Here is a 25,621-nt window from a genome sequence, read left to right as displayed (position 1 = left end):
GAGCGAGAGCGAGCGCTCTTCTCACCATCATTAGTAGACACGCCCCTTACCTGCTGATTGGCTACAAGTTTGTTATTCCACTCGGCCCGAGTCCTTTTTCTAAAAGGGTTTTGAAATAGCACTTACCCCACCTTTAACAGGGTTTTAAAGGGTTAGTTCACCCAAAAATGAAAATTCTCTCATTAATTACTTACCCTAATGTCGTTCGACACCCGTAAGACCTCCGTTAATCTTCAGAACACAAATGGAGATATTTTTGTCGAAATCCGATGGCTCAGAAAGGCCTTCATTATGTGCGTTTACATGGAGCACTGTAATCGGTTTAAAAGTCCAATCCGAATGAAAATGCTACATATAAAACACCTCAATCGGAATAAAAATGCCCAAACCGAATGAAATTGTAATCGGTTCGAGAGGGGTGGGATAAACCTTTTCATGAAACGATCAAACGAAAAATTTAACCATGTAAGCGACCTGACCCGATGACTTTTTAGGGTGCGTCCTTATATGACGTGATACACACGGCGCGCCTTCACTACTGATCGCGCACCGCACTCACACGCAGGCTATAATGTTATATATTTTTATATTTCATAAGAAGTTATGAAGATAATGTTGGCATAATGACACAGACATAGATCCTTCAGCGTTTGTCCCAGGCACTTTTTACTTCAACTGCGCCTGACAGAAGAATTCATTTTTTCTGAGATTACACTTTACAACAAATAAATAGCTTTTATAAAACAGTATAAGTCCTGGTGGCCGTTAAGAGTTGCTATGGCATCCGTGAACACATTCAGCTGCTGGAGAGGACAGCGTCGACATTTCTGATGCGGCAGACAAACTGCTCTGTGATCTGCGATTGAAAGTCAGCACATGTAAACCCCAGATCGGTTTAGATAACGTCTCATGTAAACAGTCCACTGAATCTTTCATTCTGAACTATTTTAATTGGAATGACAAAAAAGTGTGCATGTAAACGTGACTATTGACACCAATGTCAATTCCTCTCTCAAGACCCATAAAAGGTACTAAAGATGTCATTACAAAGCCCATCTCACTACAGTGGTTCTACAGTCATTATATGAAGCAACGAGAATAGTAGAATAGTAATGGGCCGAATTCAAAACAAATTTTCGAACAGTTATGAATCAGTGTATTGATTCACGATTTGGATCGCGTGTCAAACTGCTGAAATCACGTGACATTGGCGATCTGAATCATGAATCAATAAGCTGATTCATAACCGTTCGAAACATTGTTTTGAATTCAGCCCATCACTATACAAGTCATTATTTAGTTTTTTGTGTGCAAAAAAACTATTCTCGTCGCTTCATAAAATTATTGTAGAATAACTGTAGTGAGATGGGCTTTGTAACGACGTCTTTAGTGCCTTTATGGGTCTTGTGAGTGGAAATTACATTGGAAATGAAGGCCTGACTGAGCCATCGGATTTCAACAAAAAATATCTTCATTTGTGTTCCAAAGATGAACGGAGGTCTTACGGGTGTCAAACGATATTATGGTAAGTAATTAATGAGAGAATTTAAATTATTGGGTATACTAACCCTTTAATATATTGCTTAAATGTTGTGTGTTTAACCATATGTCCCTCAACAACAAATCATTTACACAAAAATAGTGTAATATTGTGAATGTGGTGCTGTAGTTGAGTTATGGGGAATGTGCTGACTGCTGGTTTTGTTTGTTTATTGTGGGCGGGGCTACTGCAGTCTGACAGAAGAGCTCTTAAAGACACGGGTTGCTAGGGAACCGGCCTTTGATGCTCTGTACTGTATGTGATGATCAGACAGTGAGAGATCTCTCACAGCAGGGCGAATCTAGTCTCAAATATGAGGAAAAGAAATGCTGCAAGAATGAATAAAGCAGCGAGTGTAATGATCACAGCCGATCGTGATGGTAATGATTGTGCTCGTCAGAAGAAAAAACTTTGGGAGCATTAACTAAATGACAGGGTTGTTTGTCACAGAAATTGTGATGACTAAGCAGATTGAAGTATCGAAGTGTTTTCTGTGCAGCTTTTTCACACATTTGTGCGTTCCTACACCCACTCAATTGATTAGCAGTTAAATGAGTCTGCTGGTGGAGTTATTAGAACTATAGCAAAACCTCGAAACCCAAAGAGGAAGTCTATTCAGTATCCATGTAAATTACCTCACTTTTATCTGCAACTCCCACACTATCCGAACCCTTCATTGACCTGTGTTTGGCTTTAGTAGATGATTGAACAGCATAGTAAGTAAGTCGTATAGCAGATGCTTTTATCCAAAGCCCCCCCCCCCACAGAAAGGTCTGAATCTGGCTGACTGGTTGGTTAGTCTGGTCCAAATTGTGTTAGTGCTTTAAAGAGGATGAATTTAGGACACAGCTTCTCTAAGAAAAATGCCTCTAAGCACTACCATACTAAAAGCAAAAAAAGAGGAGGGGAAGGGAGGGGATAGCAACTTATGCTATTTACACTGTGTAAATAGAAACAAAAAGTATTTTTTTCCACATTAAATTAAATTAGCAGTATTTAGCAATATGTGTAAATGGTTGTTAGATTATATGGCCCTACTTTATATTAGGTGGCCTTAAGTACTATGTACTTACATCAAAAAATAAGTACAATGTACTTACTGTGTTCAAATTATATTGCGAAGCACATTTGCTGACATTGAGGTGATATATGGGTAGAGTTAGGGAACGGTGTGGTGATATGAGTAAGTTTAAGGGTAGGGTTAGGTGTAAGGGAAGTGCCAACTGTGTAATTACAAATGTAACTACAGAAATTAATTACAGACGTAATTACATGCAGGTATTTTAAAAAAATGTTAGTACAACGTAAAAACATGTACACAATAAGTGCATTGTATCAAATGATTAATTACAATGTTAGTACATAGTAGTTCAGGCCACCTAATATAAAGTGGGTCCTATTCTATTTATTCTTTGGTGCAAATAGTTGCAAACACAGTTTACAGTATCCAATAAAACAGTAAGCAATAATAACAACACATTTAGTGTATATAATTGCATTATTTAAAATCATAAATGGATGCTGAAAATAATAAATCGTACAAGTAATTGTGACATTGCTTGTACTTGACATTACATCCGCTACACCTGCTTCTAACCCTAACCATTTAACACTTTATTCCCACTATTAAATACACATCAGGCACATTATGTCCTCTTTTCGAATATTTTCTTGATTTTTATTTAAAATAGATGCTACTCCGAGCTGATAGGAGAAGGGAGAAGAATAAGCTAAAGGTGCACTGTGTAAAATTTAGCGGCATCTAGCGATGAGGTTGCAAATTGCAACCGCCCACCCCTCCCTTTCAAAGCACATACAGTAGAGAAGCAACAGTGGCTGACACAGGACAAAGTTGTCATCGTCTGAGACAGCAGAGAGTGGCTAGCGCTCTGTAGAGAAGTTTGTCCATTTAGGGCTAACATAGAAACATGACGGCTTAAAATGGTGACTTTGCTGTAAGGTTGTCACAGGGTGTTTTGGTGTAGATTTCATGTTTTATGTTTTTAGGTTTTCATGTTCACTGTCAGGTTTTGTCATGTGTTCCCTTGTCATGTGACTCATTGTCCTCATGTGTTCCTGCCTCGTGGTTCTGTCTTGTTGTCATTGGTTTGAGTTAATCATTGTTCACAGGTGTCCCTCGTCTTGTCAATTTACCCTTGTGTGTTTAAGCCCTCATGTTTGCTATAGTCTTTGTCAGTTATTGTATATTGTAACCCGCTGTTGGTGAGTGTTTTGTCTAGTCAAGTTTATGTCACATTAAATCAAGTCAAGTCTAGTCAAGTCTTTTGTTATTTTGCAATGTCTTTTGTTTATGTTTGGATTTATGTTAAATGTCAATAAACTGCACTTGGGTTCTCAAACTCGCCTCCTCAGTGGACAACTGTTACAAAGGGGACCCGCGGCGTATGTAGATAGAAATGGCTCATTCTAAAATATTAAAAACAACGGTTCATTATGTACTTTATATATCATACAAAACATAATTATGTATATTATATTGCATTTAAGTCAATAAATACTACACACTGCACCTTTAAAAGGTGAAATCGAACTTTGGTCATTTGTGTCAAAAGCTACTGCCTTATAGCCCGGTCTTACCAGACTCTCGTACATTTCATTTGTACATAGAGTCTGGCCATTCTCCATTGACAAGCGTTTATTTCCGCGAAGGCGGGCCTTCTGTTGAAGTTTAAAACTATTGGATCTGCCCTCAGCCACTCTGGATCTGCTATAACCAATCGCTGACGTTTGGTCGTGATGTATGTCATGCGCCCTTCGCCTATTTCACACAAATCCGACAACATAAATGTGCACTTGTTCAGGCCACCTCAGTGATAAAACCATAGGATTAAACCTAAAACTCGTGCATTCAGATTGTGGTTTATTCATGCCACGGTGGAGGAGTTTTGTGATCGGGAACGCACTGCTCACGTGGTCCGTAACATGATTGTATGTTGTAAATAAAATGTAATATGCTTGGTATTATAATAAATGCTGCTAATAACAGACCAATTTAAATGTTTACGTGCTTTTATTTTAATTAGTTTGAGCGGTGATGAAATATATTGCTCTTGTAAATACTTGCATTTCTAGTCTAGAAATGCATAAAAAAACAGCAAAGCGTAACCGTATGATGCTCTGCAGTGGTCAAAAGGGATATAAACAGTGAATTTTGAAGTGATATATTCTTGAAAACTCAGAGATGTGTATTCGGACAGCTATTACATCACCTCATGACCTTGGTGTTTGTCAAAAGCAGTAGGTAACTCGGCCGGGGATTACGCGGGTGGTGAGAGACGGACGGCAATAAAATCACTGACTAGCTGCTGTAAATGATGGCAATACCTTCTGACCCCACGAGAAACAGTTACCGTCTGAATAGGGCATCAGCCAACTCCTTCACTCCTTCACCAGAGTTTTGGTGGCCTGAGAATGCAAACTTTGAAATAAGTTTCAAAGTGCACATTTTTTAAAACAACACCGATACTGCACATGCGTATTACATGTTTAGTCTATAGGCATGCGCGTTTCGATGTGGATGTAGTTCATATATTTTCAACAAGTGAGTCTTTCAAGTGTTGAATGCATTAACTTAATTTATATTTAATGCAATTGACAGATGCTTTTATCGAGCTGTGTACATTGTATTTAAGCTATACAGTTGATTAGTTCATGCATTCCCTGGGAATCAAACTCATGACAGCATGCTCTACAGCATGATACAGAAATAATTATCCCTACAATCAGAGCAAAGTGATATGTTGTTGAAGCTTTTAAGGCCAATCCTAAAATCTTATTGTCGATAAGAATGTTGTTCTTATATGTCAAAATCATGGTCACCTGCAAAGTTATTGCATAACTCTGGGCTATGCAAACTATCACACACTTATACACACTGCTGATGAAGTAATAATGGAGTGTCTGTTGTTAGTTTTGTAGCTATATCCTCCCACACACACATACAAACTCACTCACACACACTGATTCTCACAGTTTAAATGCACAAACCCAGGCCTTGCTCCTGCCAGAGTTGCCATGGTTACTACAATGCATGTTTGAAGTAAGTATTGCATTAGTGCCTTGGTATTTCTCTCCCCATCTCTCTCTCTCTCTCGCTCTCCAGAGCTCCACTCCAGTCTGCAAGGTTGTTAGCTGAAGGAGTGAGGAGTTTTACGCTGATGTTATTAAGACAAAAGAAGTGTCTGATCTCTTGGAACTCTGTTCGTTTTCTTGGTGCTTCTTTTTATGCTGATCAGGAGTTGATATCATGCTTTGGCTATAAAGCATCAGGTTTCGTTTCAGAGAGACAAAGGAAAACTCGACCACCCTTTGGGTTGTAAGAGAATGAATGTGAAATGAAGGATTTGGGAGACAAGTATTTATTTCTACCATCAGAGGGCCAACAAGGAAGGAAGTGGGTTTCTGGATGGTTACGCACACAGGAGATGTTTGATAGTTGTATGATTCTATGTTGCATGTCAGAGAGAGAAAGACGGCAGGAGAGAGTTTAATCGTGGTGAGGCAGTGTGGTACATTGAGATCTTCGGATGAAGATGGTGAAAAAGCGCTGGCAGCTGCCGATGGGCAGCAGCCATGAAGGCCCCACGCCACACCATCCCATCTTCTCATCTACTCCTTGCCTTTCCTCCACAGCACCCCCGCCTCCAAAAAGAGCGCCCAGCACCACCCTTACCTTGAGGTCCAAAAGCATGACCGCTGAGCTTGAAGAGCTAGGTAAGACACCCTCAAACAAACATACACGGTTGATTTGTGCAGTAATTTTTTTTATTATTATTATTATTTTTTGTCTTAGCTTAATATTTTAATCACCAGTTCTTGGTTCGATGGTGATAAATTATTAGGGAATTTTAGCATTCTTACATTTTACTGGGCTTTAGCAGGCTGTTAGCACAAACAACTCTCAGGGAAGTAAATCTATCACTATGAAAGCCACCAAAACACTGCCTCTGTAACTGCCTTCAACAACAACTTTTAAAGCAATACTGTCGCATCGGTGCCATTATTATGCAAACTATTTCTGTGCAGTAAAAGGCTATTGTTATTTTAACTGTTACATTTGTTGAATATTTATCCTATTGAAAGACTGCACGTTCTTGAATTAAATGTAATCAACTAGTCAGATTATGAAATAGTCGATTATTGAAATAGGTAGTTTACAACATGCACATACTCAGATGCAAAAATGTTCTGTCTATCTGTTTCTTTCTCGCTTTTGCTCTCTCTTATTTATTTATTAACTGTATCATCTCCCTCCTGCAGCCATTTGGGCTGCTCGTAACATCAGCTGTCTTTTTCTCTCGCTCAGTCTGTACTCTGAGTTCAGTACACACATTCACACTCACGTTCACTCACTGAAACACATATCGACAGACATTTTCTGTTGTGAGACTTTAATGGAGAAGTGTTCTGTACATTTATTTCATGCTCAGCTTCTGCAAGGAGGAGAAGAGGGGGTGAGTTACACATCGATGTTTTTAGAAACCGACAAAATCACAGCAATATTCAACATGTGTATGCAGCCATCTTCACCTCGCTCATGCTGGAATATGCTTTATTTAGCTCTGTTCCAAAACCTAGTGAGCAGCATTTTTGGGGCGTTCTCAACACGAAGGCAGCAACTTCATGCTGTCTTTTAAAATGCCTGGCTTTGGTATAGCAAAAGCTCAAATATTAAAATTACCTTCTATATTCACTTATATATATTAAAATAATTGAATACATTAAAAATACAATCATTTTATAAGTATAAGAAAAAAAAAATTATATTATGATGTTTCATGCTTTTTTGAATATCTCAAACTCTTAGGGTTGCAACATGTGCTAATGCCAAACTATGGAAATTCATTGTGAGTTTCACCTTTCATTTGCTTCATGTGAAGAACATAATTTGTGTGGCATGTGGAGTGTTCCAAATTAGTCACTTATGAGGTTCTATTTCAGTTAGGATGCTGCCTTAGGGACCATTCACACAGGATGTATTCTCTCTCCATCTGTTTTGTTGTTGTTGTTGTTTTTATTTTATTTATTGATTTTTTGTATTATTTTTTTGTAAACACCTTGCCAAACTTCAAAAGAAGAATGCATCCTGTGTGAATGGCACTGCTCAAGTAGACAGCAGGCAGATCTATAGGTTGGAACTGAGCTTTTGGCTGTGTCCCAATTCAGGGGCTGCATCCTCCTAAGGCCGCATTTGAAGGCCGATTGCGTCACCGCAGAGCGACGAGGCTGTCCCAATTCGAAGGAACCTTCTAATGCGGCCTGCCGTCAGTGTTGCCAAGTCCGCGGTTTTCACGCCGAATTGGGCTACTTTTATGTTGTTGTTGCGGGTAAAAAAATATTTCCACGGGTTGATTTTTAACCCTGTAAGTACGATTTCGTCGCTCCACCATCCCCAAACGCACATATTCAGGGGAGAATTTGGCCGTTCAATGGAGAAAATTGCATTGGGAGTTTTGGGTTAGTTTTGTTGCAGAGACTTGGCAACCCTATCTCCCCGGAACGCGAAGGATAGAACGGATTCTTCGCAGCCTAGCCCATCCCACGGCAGAGGAATACAAATATAAATGTAAGTATTGTGTTTTAATTTACTTAAATAACCAACCAAACGTGTTAAAAACCTGGGGTCTTTATTTCTTAACGTGAACTTGAAGCCTGCGTTACCACTGAGGCTTTATCCTTAGGTGATCTGATGTAACGTTAATATTTTGTTTTGTTTTATGGAGCAGTTAGCAGACAGCTTTATTAAAATAAGGGCAGCAAATTAGTATTTATTTACCCGGCCGAAAAACTCGGCCAGTGTGGATTGACACTGATCACTGATCACTCTGTCGGGGTTTATTCTGCGATAACAACAGGCTGGGTGTACATTATCCTTTACTTATAGCCCTCCTTATCCAGTTGATAACAATAGTCTATCATTAAAGCTTTGTCTACAAATGTTTTAACCAAATTTGAGTATCTAGAAATATGATTTCTGGAGTATTTTGTATACATGTATAATACATGTATACAAAATGTATAGCTGCATCATATATTTAAAATTCCACCCCTGCCTTGCAGGTATACAAAAAAAATTGGGACAACTAAAAAAAATACATGTATGCAAGTTAATAGACACATCTTTGCTGACATATATTGCTGTTGTGTTTGTTGTTTTTAACAGGAATGTTTATTTTCTCTGCATTAGGATTGCAAGTGTCCTGGGACAGGTGAGGGAGTGAAAAACTTGGCCATGGTTTGTCCTCATGAATGACGTGTTGGGACAGGCATTCTAACCCTCCTGTCCTCATGGATGAGGTGTTGGGACAGGCATTCTAACCCTCCTGTCCTCATGGCCTTCACCCCTGAGGACCATGGGCGTCGCTAGGCCCATTTCAGAGGGACTTCATTTTTTATTTGTAAATAAAAAGTTATTTCTCTGCATTGTTTATTTTTGTAATGCAAATTTTTTTTTTTAATGAAACCAATAAATTGTTTACATATTTGTCATGCAAGTTTTTTAAATGAAATAAATTATTCTGTTGGCTACATTTTTGTCATGTCAATTAATTTGTAAATGAAACAAATTGTTCTAAAAAAAATATTTACAGTACTTGTTTACAAGTATTTACAAGATAAGTTACGTTTAAGATGGGAAAAACTAAATAAAATGTTAAATGAACTGTACATAAAAAATAATGGAAGAAAGGGTTTTATGTAGACTTTTATTGAGCAGGGTGGAGACCCTGGATGGGCTGCACAATAGAGACCCTGGTATAGCAGCGGGACATCATCTTGGATCAGCGCATATTTCCACCTGTCCAACAGGTTTGCAGTGCTGACTCAGTCGACTGCTGCCATGTCGCTTAGATGTTTTCAGAAAGAGTGATGAATAAATTAAATGAACTTACATCCTCAAAATCAAACCATAACATATTTTAACATGCATAACTGTTCTATGAGCTGAACTCTGCAGAACAGCGGCCCTCCAGGACCAATGGTTCCTATCCCGGATCTTGAGACTATTTTAGTGTATTTTATTTTTGGATTCTATAATGTTCATATTTTTTAAACAATATCAAAATCTTATATCCATGTATATAAAGTCAGTTTTTCATTGAACTACAATATTTGCCGCTGAGATGAAGTTTAAACTCAAATACAGAGTAAATACATTTTTTGTTGCAGCATTTGTAATGTTTAGCAACTGTGACAGCTGCCGTTGAAGAGTAGCAGTAACAAACTGAACTGCCTAACAACAAAACAACTAAAGATGTTCACTTCCGTCCATTTATGTACATAATAAAGAGTATAAACTATATAAACTCGCATGTTGGTTACATATTAGTCGACATTTGAATATTTATTGCATTTTTTTTTTATTTATCATTAGATAAGGCTACTGGAGTAAATTGAATCCCAATGCTTACGTTCCATTTATGTGTAATCTGGCTTTCTTTAAAAAAAAAATCTGACGTCGCGGCGCGCAATGAATTCTGGGGTTGGCAAGGCTGCGAAGCATCCATCCGAGTATCCTTCGTTTCACGGGAAAAGAAGGACGCATTTGCAGGCGTTATTTTGAAGGAGCCTTCGAAGGACCTTTGAATTGGGACAGCCTTCGTCGCGCCGCGGTGACGCAATCCGCTATACCTTCCACTGTAAACAAGTCTCGGTGCGTCCTTTGAAGGCCGCGTCGGCCGCGCACTTCGAAGGACACAGCCTTCAGAGGACGCAGCCCTTGAATTGGGACACAGCTATTGTGTCATACATACATTTCTATACCTTTTGCCATAAATGAGAAACAATGATGCATTGTGGCATTGTGTTAATTAATTTTAATGTCAGTAAGCATTTCTGTTTAATATATTTACTTTGTCATTATTTCATTTTTAAGTTTGTGATCAAATGTGATTCATATTACACCTTTTGAGTACTATTTGTGTGGATGTGTGTAATGAACTTTTTGTATGTGTTTTTTAACAGAAAGGCTAGATGAGATTTTGGCCTCTCAGGAGACAGTTCTGAGGCCAAAGGTAGAGGCGGACTACAGAGCAGCCACGGTAAAGCAGCGTCCTACAAGTCGCCGAATGACACCAGCAGAAATCAGTGTAAGATACAGTATGTGCACATGCACTCAAATTTATGAGAAAGAATCTTCTAAAAAAATTCTAAATAAAAAAATGATTTCTGTAAGGTTCGATGCTGGTCTAATGTACCAGCATAGTTTTACTGTTTACAAGCATGTAAGTCAACATGATATATGCTTGTTACTAGCCATGCTGGTACTTTCAGCAGGGCTAAAGCCTCTTACTATAACAACAGCCAGGAGAAACACTGATAATGACAACATAATTTTTTGCTTTACCTTTTAAGCGTAAATGTTTTCTCTGTTTTTGTACAGTCTCTTTTTGAGCGGCAAGGACTTGCTCTTCATGGTGCTCTTCATCCAGCGTTGGAAAAAGCCCACATGCAGCTGCCGAAAAGCATGGCTAGAACAAAGTCTTTTGGTAATCCTTCAGAAATCTTTTACACTGCTCTATTTGTTATCTACAAAAAATTGCACACTTTTTGCACATCCAAGCTCAGACAAAACCCAAAATATTTGTATACATCTATCTGTCTCTCTATGCAGGAGCAACCGAAGAGGATCGACTATCTGCCCTGGCAGCGGAACACAGGTTTCCACGGAGCTCCTCCATGACGGACAGCCTGAGAGAGAGCCATAGTATTCCTCCACCTCCCCAAATGGCCCCCCCACCTCCCCCCTCACTTTACTATCTAGATACTGGACCCCCTCCTTCGTTCTGCCCACCACCTCCCCCTGGCCGCATTCATGACCCCAGCCGTTCCAGTTTTAGACCAGGCTCTGAGCCAAGACTGCACGCTTTGCCACAGACAATGTCTGCTGAGCTTTATGAGCCGCCTCGCCATGCCTCCCACATGGATCGGCAGAAGAAAGCCCGCTCCATGATCATCCTGCAGGACTCCTCCCACCTCCCCGTGGAGCCTACTGACATCCCCAAGCCAGGTCCTGTCTCAACTCCGCCCGAGAGAATCAAGCGGAAAGGTCGAATCATCGATAACCCCTATGCCAATGTGGGTCAGTTCAGTGTAGGCCTGTTCATGCCACCTCCCAGCAAGCCACAGCGGCGGAAGAGCCCACTTGTAAAGCAACTGCAGGTGGAAGATGCTCAGGAGAGAGCCTCACTAGCACTGGCATCCATCCATGCGAGAGAGCACTCTCCCTCTGGGCGCCTAGCTGCCCACCACACCAGCAGGGCTGATTTCTATCAGCAGCAGCAGCAGCTGTTGAAGGAACGCAGTCAAGCTCAGGCTGAGGGACTGTTGCAAGGAAAAGGACCTTTTGCTGCCGCGATTGCTGATGCCGTGAAAGACCGGGAACGTCGTCTTGAGGAGAGACGAAAATCTACAGTCTTCCTATCAGTGGGCACTATGGAGGGCAGTTCAGCACCACCCCCAGAGGCCCCCTCACTCACACCATCACGTTCTGTCGATGAACGAATGCTCTCACGTGAACTTGGTCAGTTGCCTCCTCCCGCCTTGGCGTTGCGTCCCTCTCCCGGGGGTACCACCTTCATTCACCCGTTGACGGGTAAGCCCCTGGACCCCAACTCTCCATTGGCACTTGCGCTGGCCGCAAGGGAACGAGCATTAACCTCCCAGAGTCAGTCCCCTTCAAGCAGTCCTGAGCCCAGAACTAAACACGAAGCTGCTGGAGGGGTGCTGTATATGGAGACCCAGACCAAAGAGGCTGAGCGGTCAGAGAGTGAGTTCACCTCACCTCCCTTTTCCCCTGCAGCAAAAAGAATTTACGAGACCTCTGCCCCCACCAGCAAAATTCAGTGGGGAAGTCCCATATCTACCAGGAAAGAGTTAGAAACAAGGACAGAAAGGAAGGAGGAGAGGAAAATTGAGGACAAGAAGAGTATGATCATCAGCATCATGGACACATCTCAGCAGAAAACTGCTGGTCTTATCATGGTTCATGCTACGAGTAATGGGCAGGCCGTTGGGCCCAGCCCAGAGCACACTGTCCCCTCTCCTAAGGGGGCATTGTCAGAAAGCCCAAAACCCATGTTGGCCGAAATAAAACGCGCCAAGTCCCCTGGTCCTGATGCTTCTTCAATATCAACTCCACCTCCAGCCACAACTCCAGCTTCCCAGCCATCTCCCAGCCCGGCCTCAGATAAAACACTGGCTCAGGGTAGTTCCGAGGAAGATGTCGATCCCTACACAGTCACCTTGCCACCTGCCATGCTCTCCTCCAGTGATGAGGAGACGCGAGAGGAGCTCCGTAAAATTGGTGTGGTTCCTCCACCGGATGAATTTTCCAATGGCCTTCTTGGAAAGACACCTGAAACTGCAGTACCTCCTGTTCCTATGTTGGTGCAGACAACCCCTTCTGCCCTGCCCTCAGCTCCACCCCCACCCCCTGCCCCTCCAACAGCGGTCGCAGCACAGGTCCCCGCTAGCAGTGGCCCACAAGCAGCCTCAGGGAAGCCATCTGAGTCCCACCTGGGCCCAGAGTCTGCTGCTGACTCCGGGGTGGAAGAGGTAGACACTCGTAGCTCCAGCGATCACCACCTGGAGACCACGAGCACCATCTCCACTGTATCCAGCATGTCTACACTGTCCTCGGAAAGCGGCGAGCCCACGGACACCTACACAACCCACGCAGATGGCCAGACGTTCATTCTTGATAAGCCGCCAGTGCCTCCAAAGCCAAAGCTCAAGTCCCAGCTCAGCAAGGGCCCGGTGACATTCAGGGACCCCCTGCTTAAGCAGTCATCTGATAGCGAACTGCTCTCACAGCAGCACGCGGCTGCGCTGGCTGCTGCTGCGGGAGCCTCAGGCCCGGCCAGACCCCGCTACCTCTTCCAGAGACGCTCCAAGTTGTGGGGGGACCCTGTGGAACCCCGTCCGCTTGCAGGGGCAGAAGAAGGCAAGCCCACTGTGATCAGTGAACTCAGCTCACGGCTGCAGCAGCTGAACAAGGACACACGCTCACTTGGGGAAGAACCACTTGGAGCTTCACTTGACCCCGGAAGGAAATCGCCTGTGGTTGGTGCAAGGTAAGGCATGAATCCTACAGAAGAGCAAAAGTAAATCAATTTAGCAACTGAAACAAGACACCCATGAAAATAATTTCAACACATTTTCTAAAGCGACAAAGTTCCTATTGATTTAAGTTTCCTGGTTAAATAGTTGTGAGAACATTTACCGTGTGCAATTATTTTCCCAAATCTGAATAACAATGTTTAAGTTAAACTCACAGTTTGTATTCAAGAAATATGAAATAAAAAGAACATAAACACGATCCTCATGAAAATGACATGCCACAAAGCATGTAAAAAAGCTAATCCAGAACCTTAAAAATTCGTACATATTTAGAAATATTAAGTATTAATGTTTAACATGCTTTCTTCATTGAGACGTTTGGAGCCCCAGAACTATCTCAGCATTCGACAACCACTGGTAAGTAATGTAGAACGGCCTCAGGCTGATCTCAAAGCTCTACTATACAAACCGTAAACAATAGATAGAGTGATATACTGTAGACATTTCTGTAGATCCATAAATACACATAACCAGAGCTGCAGGGACAGTTTAAATTATTAATTAGTGTAAAGTTGTTTCATATAAGAGCTCAAAGGGCAATGTTTTTTCTGTCTTGATTTTTTAAAGCACCAGCTTTGTACTATTTTGCTTATATCCTCAAATACAGCGGAAGTCCTTTATATCCCAACAGATGTGACAAGGACATGGAAGACAGTAAACCTTAGCTTTTAGCCACTAGGGTAAATCAAATGTCATTCCTTTTATTTTCTATTCTTTAACAATTCACTAATCCCATAATCAATCACTTTTGCTTACATTGCTCTTGGTTTTATTAACAACTTCTGCAGGTCCTTGTGTTCCCTTGTCCACCCTGGCAAATCAACCAAAATGTCTGTCCCTTGACAGTTTTCTTGAATCTGTTTCAGTGAATCTGTTTTGTCATCAATTCTGCTATGACACCTTCACTGTACAATACATGATGCAACTCAAAAGACATTCTCAATGACATGCACTAGGGTGACTACATTGACATTAATTGGATTTTAACCACAAAGTGCTTCTTTATGTCCCTCTTGTCTTTTGCCATTTGGGTGTTCACAAGGTAACAGATAGCCTGAGGTCATGCACCATCTCAGGCTTTGACCCTTCACTTTCTAAAACCTGGCACATCTAACTCAGTCATCTTTTCCCTGTGGCCTGCTTCTTTATGGCACTGTGCTAGCTGTATGTATGTGGGTCCATGTGTGACTGATGATTTTTCGCAATATCGTACAATATAAATGTGTTTATTTAACCCATGTTACTCACAGAAGGGTTTTGAGATACGCTACTCCTTAAAACCCTATGTTCGTCGAAACCCTGTGTAAAGGAAATGCTTTTTATTCATTGTAATACATCTAATTGCTTAATTATACCAGCTGAAAGTAAGTCATTTGTCACTAGATAATCTAACATAAAACCAACATAATCATCATCACAGTGTCATCATAATAGTAATCTCTCATTCCTCTCATTCTGCATAGCTTCTTTTTCTCTCCTGTCATTCAGACATGCTGTCCAAGCTTACTGTGCTCGCTGAGTGTTTCATTTCTGTAGTTTTTTTGACACTTTCATCCTTTAATTATTCTAACACAGTGACTTCTCCGGCTTCTTCTTAGAAAAATGGTTGCTCATGTCGTTTTATGCATTGTTTATTTTGTCATACATATTTGTTCATTTGTTTTTTACTTAATTTTTGTTTCATTTGACCAGAACGGCACCTTACCCCAGACACAAGATGTTTTCTAATAAATACTTTAATTTCACATAATTTAAAAAAAAGTCAGTCATTATTGATATTGAGTGAATATGTGCATTTTCCACTTTTGAAAGCTGATGTCTGGGGATAGCTACGCTCTGGTCTGTCTCGCTATGCATTTGGTTTGCATTCGATTGACATTGTTGAGGATGTGAAGTGTGTGGTGTTTGTTTTTTGTTCTGTCATGGACTGATGCTAACCGACCGCTCTCTCTCTCTCTCTCTCTCTCTCTTTCTCTCTCTCTCACTCTCTCATTGCCCCCCCCCCCTCTCTTTCTTTCTCCATCCCCCCCACTCTCTCTCCCCCCTTTCTATCTCTATATTTCTCTCACTCTCTCTCTTTGCATGCTACGCTGCTCTGTCTAGAGCTGAATCTGAGGCTAAGCCCAGAAGAGCCGGGCACCTGTGTAAGTGCGCATGAATCATCTCATCTCTTTTTTCTGTCTGTTTCCAAACCTCTAAGTCAAGCCATGATCATCATCCACCCTTCCTCATCTACTGACCCACCTTATGCTAATTTGGCCAGGCCCCTCTCAACGCAGCTTTCCCATGGTTCTCATTGGCTGCTTAATTGTCCTCAATCATCAAGTTACACAGGCAAATGGATTTGAACAATTCAGATCTGATTCAATCTGTTTTACTTAAGATTCTCCATTGGATGCTTCTACAGATATGATAGATAATGATCAGAGCTTGCATCCATATTGCTAAATAAATTCTGTCCTCTTCACCCGGGTGCATATGACTGACTTGGCTAGTCACGTTAAAATATAAAGTTGGGGTTTATTAATGGGGTTATATATATATATCTATATTATCCTTAAATCCTATAATACTATACATGTTGTGTGTGTATATATATATATATATATATATATATATATATATATATATATATATATATATATATATATATATATATATATATACATACATACATACATACATACATACATACAACATGTATAGTATTATAGGATTTAAGGATAATATAGATATATATATATAACCCCATTAATCCTATATTGTTATGTATTTTAAAAATTATACATCATATGTAATTTGAAGGTTGAGGTGGTATGCGTGTCTCTACATCTGTCAACTGTCCTCTTCTATTATTTCTCATGTGGTGCATGTTTGGTTGTGCTTTCAGTGTTCTGCTGTATAATGCTCATAAAATTGGTGTAAATTTAAACATGTTATACATTTCATTCAGATTTCATTCAAACTCACGTAACACCCCAGTCATTACCATTGATTGTTTACGGAGTAATTATGTCTGATCTTCACTTCGGTGCTCACAGTTACAGTTGTAGCGTGCAGAACTGGAAAAAAACAACATCAGTCTGTTTACAATTCAACTAGAAGATTATACACTGTCAGTCTTGACAAGCTTCACAAATTATTTTAGTCAACAGCTGAAATTAAAATGTATTGTATATGCATTTGGTCAAGTGTGTGTTTAGTTTATGCTACTTTTGACTAAATGTAAGTAGAAAGTAATAATAATCTTAAATTAATCAGATTTTTTTTCTCTGTCCAAGAAAAAAATACTTGAAGCAGTATGCCATAGAATATGATAGTGTTTTGTCTAATTTTTTGCTTAAATATTGAAAAATCTTTAAAACAAAGACAAAATTACCAATTACAAAAAAAATATTTTTAAAGAATTCGAAATGGTAACTTTTTACAATAAGGTCCCATTAGTTAACATTGGTTAATGTAACTAACATTTAACTAACCTGTTACAGCATTTATTAATCTTTGTTAATTTTAATGTTACTGTCAAAATGCATCAGTAGATTAATAAATACTTCAGAAGTATTTAGCATTGTTGTTGTTTTTTCATGTTAATTAATGTAGTTAACTCATTTTAACAAATGAAACCTTATTATCAATATAGCAGTAGATATTTTTTTAAATGCCAAAACTCATAATAGTTGTTGGGGTTTTTTGCAGTATAAATAGGGTGCATTTTAGGAAGGAAACCATTTTAATTTTAGTTGTATGACATGAAATATAAACTCTCCAAACAAAAATAACTATAAAGGGACTCATTCAGGAATTTAGATTTGATTTCACTCTGTAAAAACTCGTATTAGGTATTTTCTCTATCTTTACATATTCTAATCTAAAATATTCTGTAAGTATTCTCTATCTCACAGGTCTGTGGCACCTTTGCACTTCTACTGTTACAGCTTAAACACATTAATGAAGCATCTCACTAACACTAGTTTAATGCCTTTGTCACGTCTAACTCAAAGCATAGAGTCCTAACATAGCTGATGCCGTTACTAAAACTGCGCGAGAAAGAGCCATTGAATCTCAGGACTCATACCTGCCGCTTCTCTTAAAAAAGTTGACTTTCATCCTCTCTCCCCCTTCCTTTTCTCTGTTCCACACTTGTAGACTCTTCAGCAGTTTGGGGGAGCTCCATACTATCTCTCAGAGAGGCTACGGCACCACCTACACCATCAGACCAGGCAGCCGCTACCCAGTGACCCGCCGGACGCCTAGCCCCGGTTCCCCGGACCGCTCGGATCCTCTAGGACCCATCCGGGGCTTTGGTCTGGCCACTTCCCCCATCACACCCCCCACCATCCTTAAATCATCAAGCCTCAGTCTCCCTCACGAACCAAAAGAAGTGCGTTTCGTCATGAGGAGTTCCAGTGCACGGAGTCGCTCTCCCTCTCCCGCCCCCTCGCCAGGCATGCCCTCGCCACTGCTTGCCCTTCGGCCGTTCCACCAGAAGCCCCTCCACCTGTGGAACAAGTATGACGTGGGCGACTGGCTGGCCAGCATTAACCTGGCCGAACACCGGGAGCGATTCCAAGAGCATGAGATCGAGGGCTCCCATCTGCCCGCTTTGACCAAGGAAGACTTCGCTGAGCTGGGCGTGACACGCGTCGGCCATCGCATGAACATTGAGCGCGCTCTTAAACTGCTGCTGGAGAGTTGACCATGCGCCTCCCTCTGCCTGTAGCTAGTTTTATTTTATTTTATTATTTGCTTGTCTTTTTCATTTCCTTGTGCTGTTTGAACTTTAAAGCCAAAGTGTGTCATTTTGACGTTAAAATGCTTAATATTACCTTCAAAACATTGCTCTGTTCATTTGAGCGTCCCAACCAATCTGCAAGCAATAGCACATTTGGAAAACAATTTGAATGCAGTCATTCGTTTTGCAGTTTCTGATTGGCACAAAAATGACACACTTCAGCTTTAAGTAATCCCACTAAATCATCATTGGTGGAGTGGGTGTTTGCTCCATGCTATTTTTGTAGCACTATCTTAAGCCCTTCCCATCTCACTGCCAGCATCCAATCACATGGGTGCTGTGTGTTTGGACGGGGCTGTGAATTAGTGATCGAATTGGCTTTGTTCACACTGCACACAAATCAAATCTTTAGGACTGACTGATGAAATCAGATCTGCTTTTTCAGACAATATTCAGTAATGCAATCTGGAAATGCTGCCTCTGCACATGTTCGTCATGGATTCTTGTCGTGGTGCTGCACATTTTTGGAAATGCCAAAACCACTCAGCTGTTCACTCTTTTACTATTCACTATATAGTTAAAAAAAATGGGGGTTTACAAATTTCATCCTGAATTGGGGAAAACTACCTTAAATTCACACTGCATCCTAATCCAATTTCAAACCACCTACAACAAATGTAGTTTGAAAATTAAGATTTTATGTGGTTGTTTGCTGTCCAAAATATACTACAAACAGACCAAAACTTGTGTTTGTCTGAACAAAGCCCATGCAGAACATCTCATAATTGATTCTGCAGTTTTATTTGCATGATAAACACCCACTAATCCCTTTTTCCCAAATCCATTTTTTCCCACTTTACTTCTTCGCTTCTTACCACTGCATCATTAAACCAGAAAAAAGGAGGGATGCTGTTGAGAAAAGGAAGTTCAGTTGCCTTTCAGAGTATTTTTTTAGGAGTGGATGAGCAGACTGGGCGTGGCCGGATCCTCTCTGTCTACCGCCTGCCCCCTTCTGGCTGAGGGACGTACTACACTCGGAGAATGTTTAACCAATACTAGTGGCTTTTTTTTCATAATCAGACTCTTACTTTGGGTTTCCAAAGGAAATATGACATTAGATAGAATATCTCAATGTATTTAAATAGCTTTGAAAATGGAGAGGGACCGCAAACAGGATGGACTGTGCAAAACTGCACCTGTCTCTCTCCCTAGATGATTTATTCCACCAATAATTTACTCATTTTTACCAATTATATACATATATATTTGACAGGAAAAAAGTATATAGATATATGAATATAACATTTTTGTCATAAATATAAAACTTATATATGATATTATATATATATATATAAAGACAAAAAACACTCTTGAAAAAGATTTTTTTGATGGCTATCCTTTTATGATGGACTGTAGCATGAAACGTTACATCACCATACGGAATGACAGTTGACTGGTTTGTTTGATTTGCATTGTACCACCTCTTTTTTGCATTTGTTTCTTATAGTTTTACAGAACCTGGTCTTCCATCTTTAATTGAACATCCCACAGTGGGGTGCTCGGTGTGTGTTCATGTTTGAACCCTCCACACAGACCATTTGTTATTTTTCGTTTGTAATTTTTCATATAAAACAAAAAAAAAAGGTGTCCCCAATACAGTAACATGCTTTCATGCACACAACCACACTAGTTTCTTATCCAAACATGACTTTGCTAAATCAAAAGTCTTCTTAATCTGGTAATAAGAAATTCTGAATAAGAAACTGCAATAAGTGTGCGTGCAAGCGAGTGTGTAAACAAATGTGTGAGGTGTGCATGACAGAACCACTGTGGGACGAGAAACATCTGTAATATTGCAGCTTATCTGGATGGTAATGACTGGTCTTCAACATCTCATAAACAAACCAGAAGGAAGAATCTATAATTGTAAAAGTTTCCACCGTATGGCTTATATGGTAACCTGCTGTAAGCAGCATTTGGCTTATTTGTTTTTTTATTTCTTTATTAATGTTTTTTTTCTCCTCATAGGTGGATTTTGTAGCTTGTGAAATATGATGCTTAGAAGAATTTTTATCAATTCATGTAGAATAAATTTTAGAATGAAAATTATTTAAAAGATGAAGCTAAGGACAAAAGATTTAATGAAGAAAAAAAACAATCAATCAAAAAAAATCCCAGAGATCCTGCAGCTGTATATATATGGTCAAATGACTAAAATATTTGCTTTTTATATCAATCACAAGCAATGTATATATGATAGTTTTCATATACATTTTTAAAAATCAAAAAATATATAGATCTATATATGAATGTTTGGCATATATGCATAGTTAACCACCTGTCAAAAAAGGTGAAGATTTTACTCTTTGTATGGAGTTCGGGGGTGATTTGCACAAAACAAGGTGCTAGCATTTCAAGCCATTCATTCCCACCTGTCTGATTCTACCCTCCATTAGGGCTCAACAGATGCATATGAACTGTTTGCATATTTAAAAAAAAACCTGGGACATGCAAACACAGACACATTGACGCTCGTTTCTATTCTGTGCACTATCGGTCCTACTCAGACTTGTGTGTTTTCTAAACAGACTGTGACGGCAGAAAGAGTTAAAGCTTCACCCAATGGTCATCTAAAAATCAGCCAAGGACGAAAACGCCTTCTCGGTGCTTCATTAGATGAGTGTTTTTTGATGACACGCCAGTAACACTGTGTAGGAAAGCCCCTTCTGTAGGAGCAATATTGAGTAGATGCCATATTTATCTTGACATGAATAAAAAAAAGAATATGCGAGTGATTTAAAGTACAGCCTGTTCATACTGCAGCTAAATACGGGTGTCAGTCGTCTTAATCTGATTCTGTAGTTCAATATGGGACGGGCATTCTACAACTGAATTTACAAGGAATAAAAAAATCTATTGTGAATTTAGGTGAAAATTAGATGAAAAATGGCTATTAATTTTGGATTTGCAAAATATTACATTTAACAAATTGATTTATTACTGCTTTTAAAGATTAATTGCACGGCCAAGGTAATTTGATCAATGTATCCAGTATTTGTTTGTGTGTGTGTGTATATATAATAGCACACAACCACACATACACGGATCAGGCATAACATTATGACAGGTAAAGTGAATAATGCTGATTATCTTTTCATCGTGGCACCTGTTAATGGGTGGGATATATTAGACCAGTGGTTCCCAAACCTGTCCTGGAGCACTGCCCCCAGCTCTGCACATTTTGTACGTCTCCCTCCTCAGACTGATGAGGGAAGCATGCTAAATGTGCAGTGCTAGGGGTCCAGGACAGGTTTGGGAATCGTTGTATTAGACAGCAAGTGAACATTTTCCCCTCACCTCCAAAACTGCAGCTCTTGCGGGATGTTCCTGGCCTGCAGTGGTCAGTATCTATCAAAAGTGGTCCAAGAAAGCAACAGTTGTGAACCGGCGACAGGGTCATGGGCCGGCCAAGGCTCATTCATGGGAATGGAACGGAGGCTGGCCCGTGTGATCCAATCAAACAGACGAGCTACTGTAGCTCAAATTGTTTAAGAAGTTACTGCTGGTTCTGATAGAAAGGTGTTGAAATACACAGCGCATCACAGTTTGTTGCGTATGGGACTGCATACCAGTCAGGGTGTCGATGCTGACCCGTCAGACAAAAGCACCAACAGTGAGCAGCAGAACTGGACCACGGGGCAAAGGCAGCAATGAATCACGTTTTCTTTTACATCACGTGGATAGCCGGGTACGTGTGCATCGCTTACCTGGGGAACACATGGCACCAGGATGCACTATGGGAAAAAGGCAAGCCAGTAGAGGCAGTGTGACGCTTTGGGCAATGTTCTGCTGGGAAACCTTGGGTCCTGCCATACATGTGGATGTTACTTTGGTACCACCTACTGAAGCATTGTTGCAGACCATGTACTCCCTTTCATGGTATCCCTGGTGACTGTGGCCTCTTTCAGCAGGATTATGCGCCCTGCCACAAAGCAAAAATAGTTTAGGAATGGTTTGAGGAACACAATAACAAGTTTGAGGTGTTGACTTGGCCTCCAAACTCCCTGGATCTCAATCCAATCGAGCATCTGCAGGATGTGCTGAACAAACAAGTCCGATCCATGGAGGCCCCACTTTACAACTTACAGGACTTAAATAATCTTCTGCTAACATCTTGGTGCCAGATAACACAGCACATCATCAGGGGTCTAGTAGAGTCCATGTCTCGAGAGGTCAGGGCTGTTTTGCAAAAGGGGGGTATTTGGAATATTAGAAAGGTGGTCATAAGGTTATGCCTGGTCAGTGTGTGTGTATATATTATTATTAATTTATTGATACTGATTCTTTTTTATTAATATTACTTATCACTGATATGGTGTTTCCAGCAGGAATTAAGGGTTTTGAAGGGACATAATGTGAGCTATGACCCTAAGACAGTAAAACTTTGAACAGACTGTACTTTTATCACCTCATAGCCTCATTTGTGCTAATGTATCATACATATGGTGGTTACTCTGACTAAAGTTTATTCCCTCATCTCAGATACTATTTTCTGCAAGAAAATCATTTAGCTCAATAACAGAAATCCTGGCCTCCCCTCCTAAAACAGCCACTCTGCATTACACCGTCAGTCTGTTTGACTGTACAAGGGCTTGAATGAAGATGTTGAGGGGCCATTTGGAGTCAGGCCCCTTCTTATAACTGTGAATTACTTATATGTGCTCCAATGCAGACGAGCCCTGACCCTACCTTTCAGATCCCCAGATACACACACAGATTCCTTGTTAAAACCACAGTTAGCTTTTGCATACAATATTCCCCTTTAAATCAATTTCGATTTAAAAATGACCTATTTAATTTCCCCATCCTGCCCCTCCCCTTAGCATCCATCCAGAAGAACAAAAGTGTGCGTATGTTTTTGTGAATGTCGTCCCACTCTGAAGACTTGGAACTGCATTTCTGAGCCATATGTACCAGTTTTCGTCCTCTCGTCTTCTGATAACTCGCGAGCTGTGATTTTCATTCCGTACACATCACTCATAGGCCTACTTTCATCTTTCATATTGATTTTATGTCATGTACATTATATTATAGTTGTTCTTCTAGAAGGAGATGAAAGGAAATGAACAAATGTGCCAAAAAAGTAATTATCGTTTTTTTTTTTTTTAGCTTTTCTTTGAGGTTTGTAGAGAATAAATGCTGTTGGAACCAGCACTATGGTGCCACCTCCTGGAAATCTTGAGACTACTGACATCTAGTTTTTTCCTTTTATTTGCCTTTTTCTTCCCTGTTTACCCAAATATAGGAGTTTTTATGTTTTTCAATGATTTACATTTATTGAATTTCATGGGTTCATGTCTGGATTTAAGAATATGTTCTGTTTGGCTTGAATTCCAGTAAGTCAATTAGTGACTGACTTGCACATTCGGTGAACACTCCCTGACCTTTACCCTTTTTCTTTCCCCCAATGTAGTGCAGACATCAGGGGTTCTGCATATTTAACGAGAATGAAAATTGCAAATTATTTCTTTGTAATTTTTTCAACCAATGGCAGGACGAAACATGAAATAAACACATCATTCACATGACTACGGTATGTTCTAAAGGTTTTTCCATCTTGTTTTCTGACTAACAAAAGCACAATAAAAAATGGCAAGTAATGCAGTATACACTGCTTTAATGAGCATTGTTTTCTGGTGGGTTGATTGCTCAGTTGAGGTTGTGAACTGTTGCTAATGGAGACACAGAGGGCCTCATTTATAAATACATGAAAGCATTCAGTAAGAAGCAAACAGTAAGAAGAATCACGAGACGATGTTAAACTATCTCATGTCTCAAAGCACATAACTTTACAATAATAATGCACATAAACAACTTGAAGAGCACTGACCTGTATCACCCGACTTCTGCAGATTCATTTCACCATTGATTGTGTTGCCTAGTCTGATACTGCTCCATTGGGCTGTGATTATTGGGACGCGTTTCAACAGAACCAGGAAAGACCTCAATTGGATAGACCTACAACCAATCAGAACAATGGAGTAAATTATGTATGTTGAGTGGCGCATAGTAGTAGTGGGGAGTTCGCATCATTTTACTGACTCGGATCTTTGAATCTCGTTCAGCAAAATTAACAAATCTTTTTTCAAGTCATTTCGTTCATTTCTGCATATGATTCAAATGTCACATGTTAAATTCCCCAACACATCTAGTACTTGTGCAAAGTTGATCACATTTGGAATAAAAAAGACATTATAAGCTAATGCAGCCATGGACAAACTTTAAGAAATGATTCAATAATTGCTTAGCTGGGTCTTCAGGCTATGCAGTTTGTTAATTCACCTCACCTCCGAATCAGTCGTTCTTTCTTTTGTCACATTTAATCACGTCTGTTCCCTGGAAAGATTAGTACAGCTCTCCTGTCTTTGGTTTGAGTCGTTATTTCCGTCATCAGTGTCTGATCTGGGCCATGACAGCCCAATAAGTGATGTGTGCCGTCCCGAAAACAGAATTGATTAGTTCACCTCTCAGGTCTTCGGGTTCCAGTCGTTCCCATAGACTGAGTGCAGAAGATCCTGTACAAAACTGATGGCCTGTAGCACATGCACGGTTAACAGAAAATGAACAAAACGCTCTCTGAGACAACTCGTTGTTCCTGAGTCATATTTAAGAGTTCAGAAAGAACAAATCGTTCACAAACGTTGCATCACTAATGCATAACTTAGTTGTCCACACACAAAGAAAACAGATAAGAGCAACGACAAAACATAACCCAAAGATAAAACAATGTACGGTTGTAATGTTAGTAATTAAATATCTTCCTGTATTGCCTGACAACACAGCTGCAGAATAATTTTTCCTCTGCTCTCCTGAATTTAACCAATTTAGGCTTTCGAATCATTCGTTCAAATGTATTTGTATGACTAAATATATTGATGAACGCACACACCCAGTTACATTACACTCAAAAAATTAACTCATTGGACAAACTCAATTTAATTGAGGGCAGGATTTCCATCCAATAAATGTGTAGCTCCAACTCATGAAAAACAAATTCATGCAATGAAATGTAATTGAGTTGGTCCAACTCAATTTGATCAAATACAGTTTATATAATATTTATATTATAATTATAAAATAGCTTTTTTGAAGTGTCTAACTTGTTAATTGGAAACTCAATAAGCAGTTTCATTCATCATCATACACAATGT

At 40.0% G+C, this 25,621-nt stretch overlaps 1 protein-coding gene and 1 long non-coding RNA gene across 7 annotated transcripts in view; both read left to right on the top strand.

The window, feature by feature from the left end:
* Positions 1-19,010, top strand: part of shank3a (SH3 and multiple ankyrin repeat domains 3a) — a 462,280-nt gene extending 443,270 nt beyond the window's left edge. For 5 of the 6 annotated variants that reach the window (XM_067420065.1, XM_067420067.1, XM_067420068.1 and 2 more), the window contains 6 exons: positions 6,194-6,274; positions 6,991-7,014; positions 10,523-10,647; positions 10,941-11,046; positions 11,172-13,632; positions 17,825-19,010. In XM_067420065.1, coding sequence (XP_067276166.1) covers positions 6,194-6,274; positions 6,991-7,014; positions 10,523-10,647; positions 10,941-11,046; positions 11,172-13,632; positions 17,825-18,374 — 3,347 coding nt within the window. In that variant the 3' untranslated portion in view covers positions 18,375-19,010. The remainder of the gene's footprint in view (positions 1-6,193; positions 6,275-6,990; positions 7,015-10,522; positions 10,648-10,940; positions 11,047-11,171; positions 13,633-17,824) is intronic. The other variant, XM_067420066.1, reaches the window with a different exon arrangement.
* Positions 7,840-10,297, top strand: LOC137043717 (uncharacterized). The gene is made up of 3 exons (XR_010898562.1): positions 7,840-8,126; positions 8,748-8,814; positions 8,858-10,297. It is a non-coding gene; the product is annotated as an uncharacterized lncRNA (long non-coding RNA).
* Positions 19,011-25,621: the final 6,611 nt, after the last annotated feature.

The sequence above is a fragment of the Pseudorasbora parva genome, chromosome 16 (assembly GCF_024679245.1).
Source record: "Pseudorasbora parva isolate DD20220531a chromosome 16, ASM2467924v1, whole genome shotgun sequence".
In the NCBI taxonomy this organism is placed as follows: Eukaryota; Metazoa; Chordata; class Actinopteri; order Cypriniformes; family Gobionidae; genus Pseudorasbora; species Pseudorasbora parva.
Note: the sequence above shows the minus strand (reverse complement) of the source record. Positions and strands in the feature narration are given on the sequence as shown.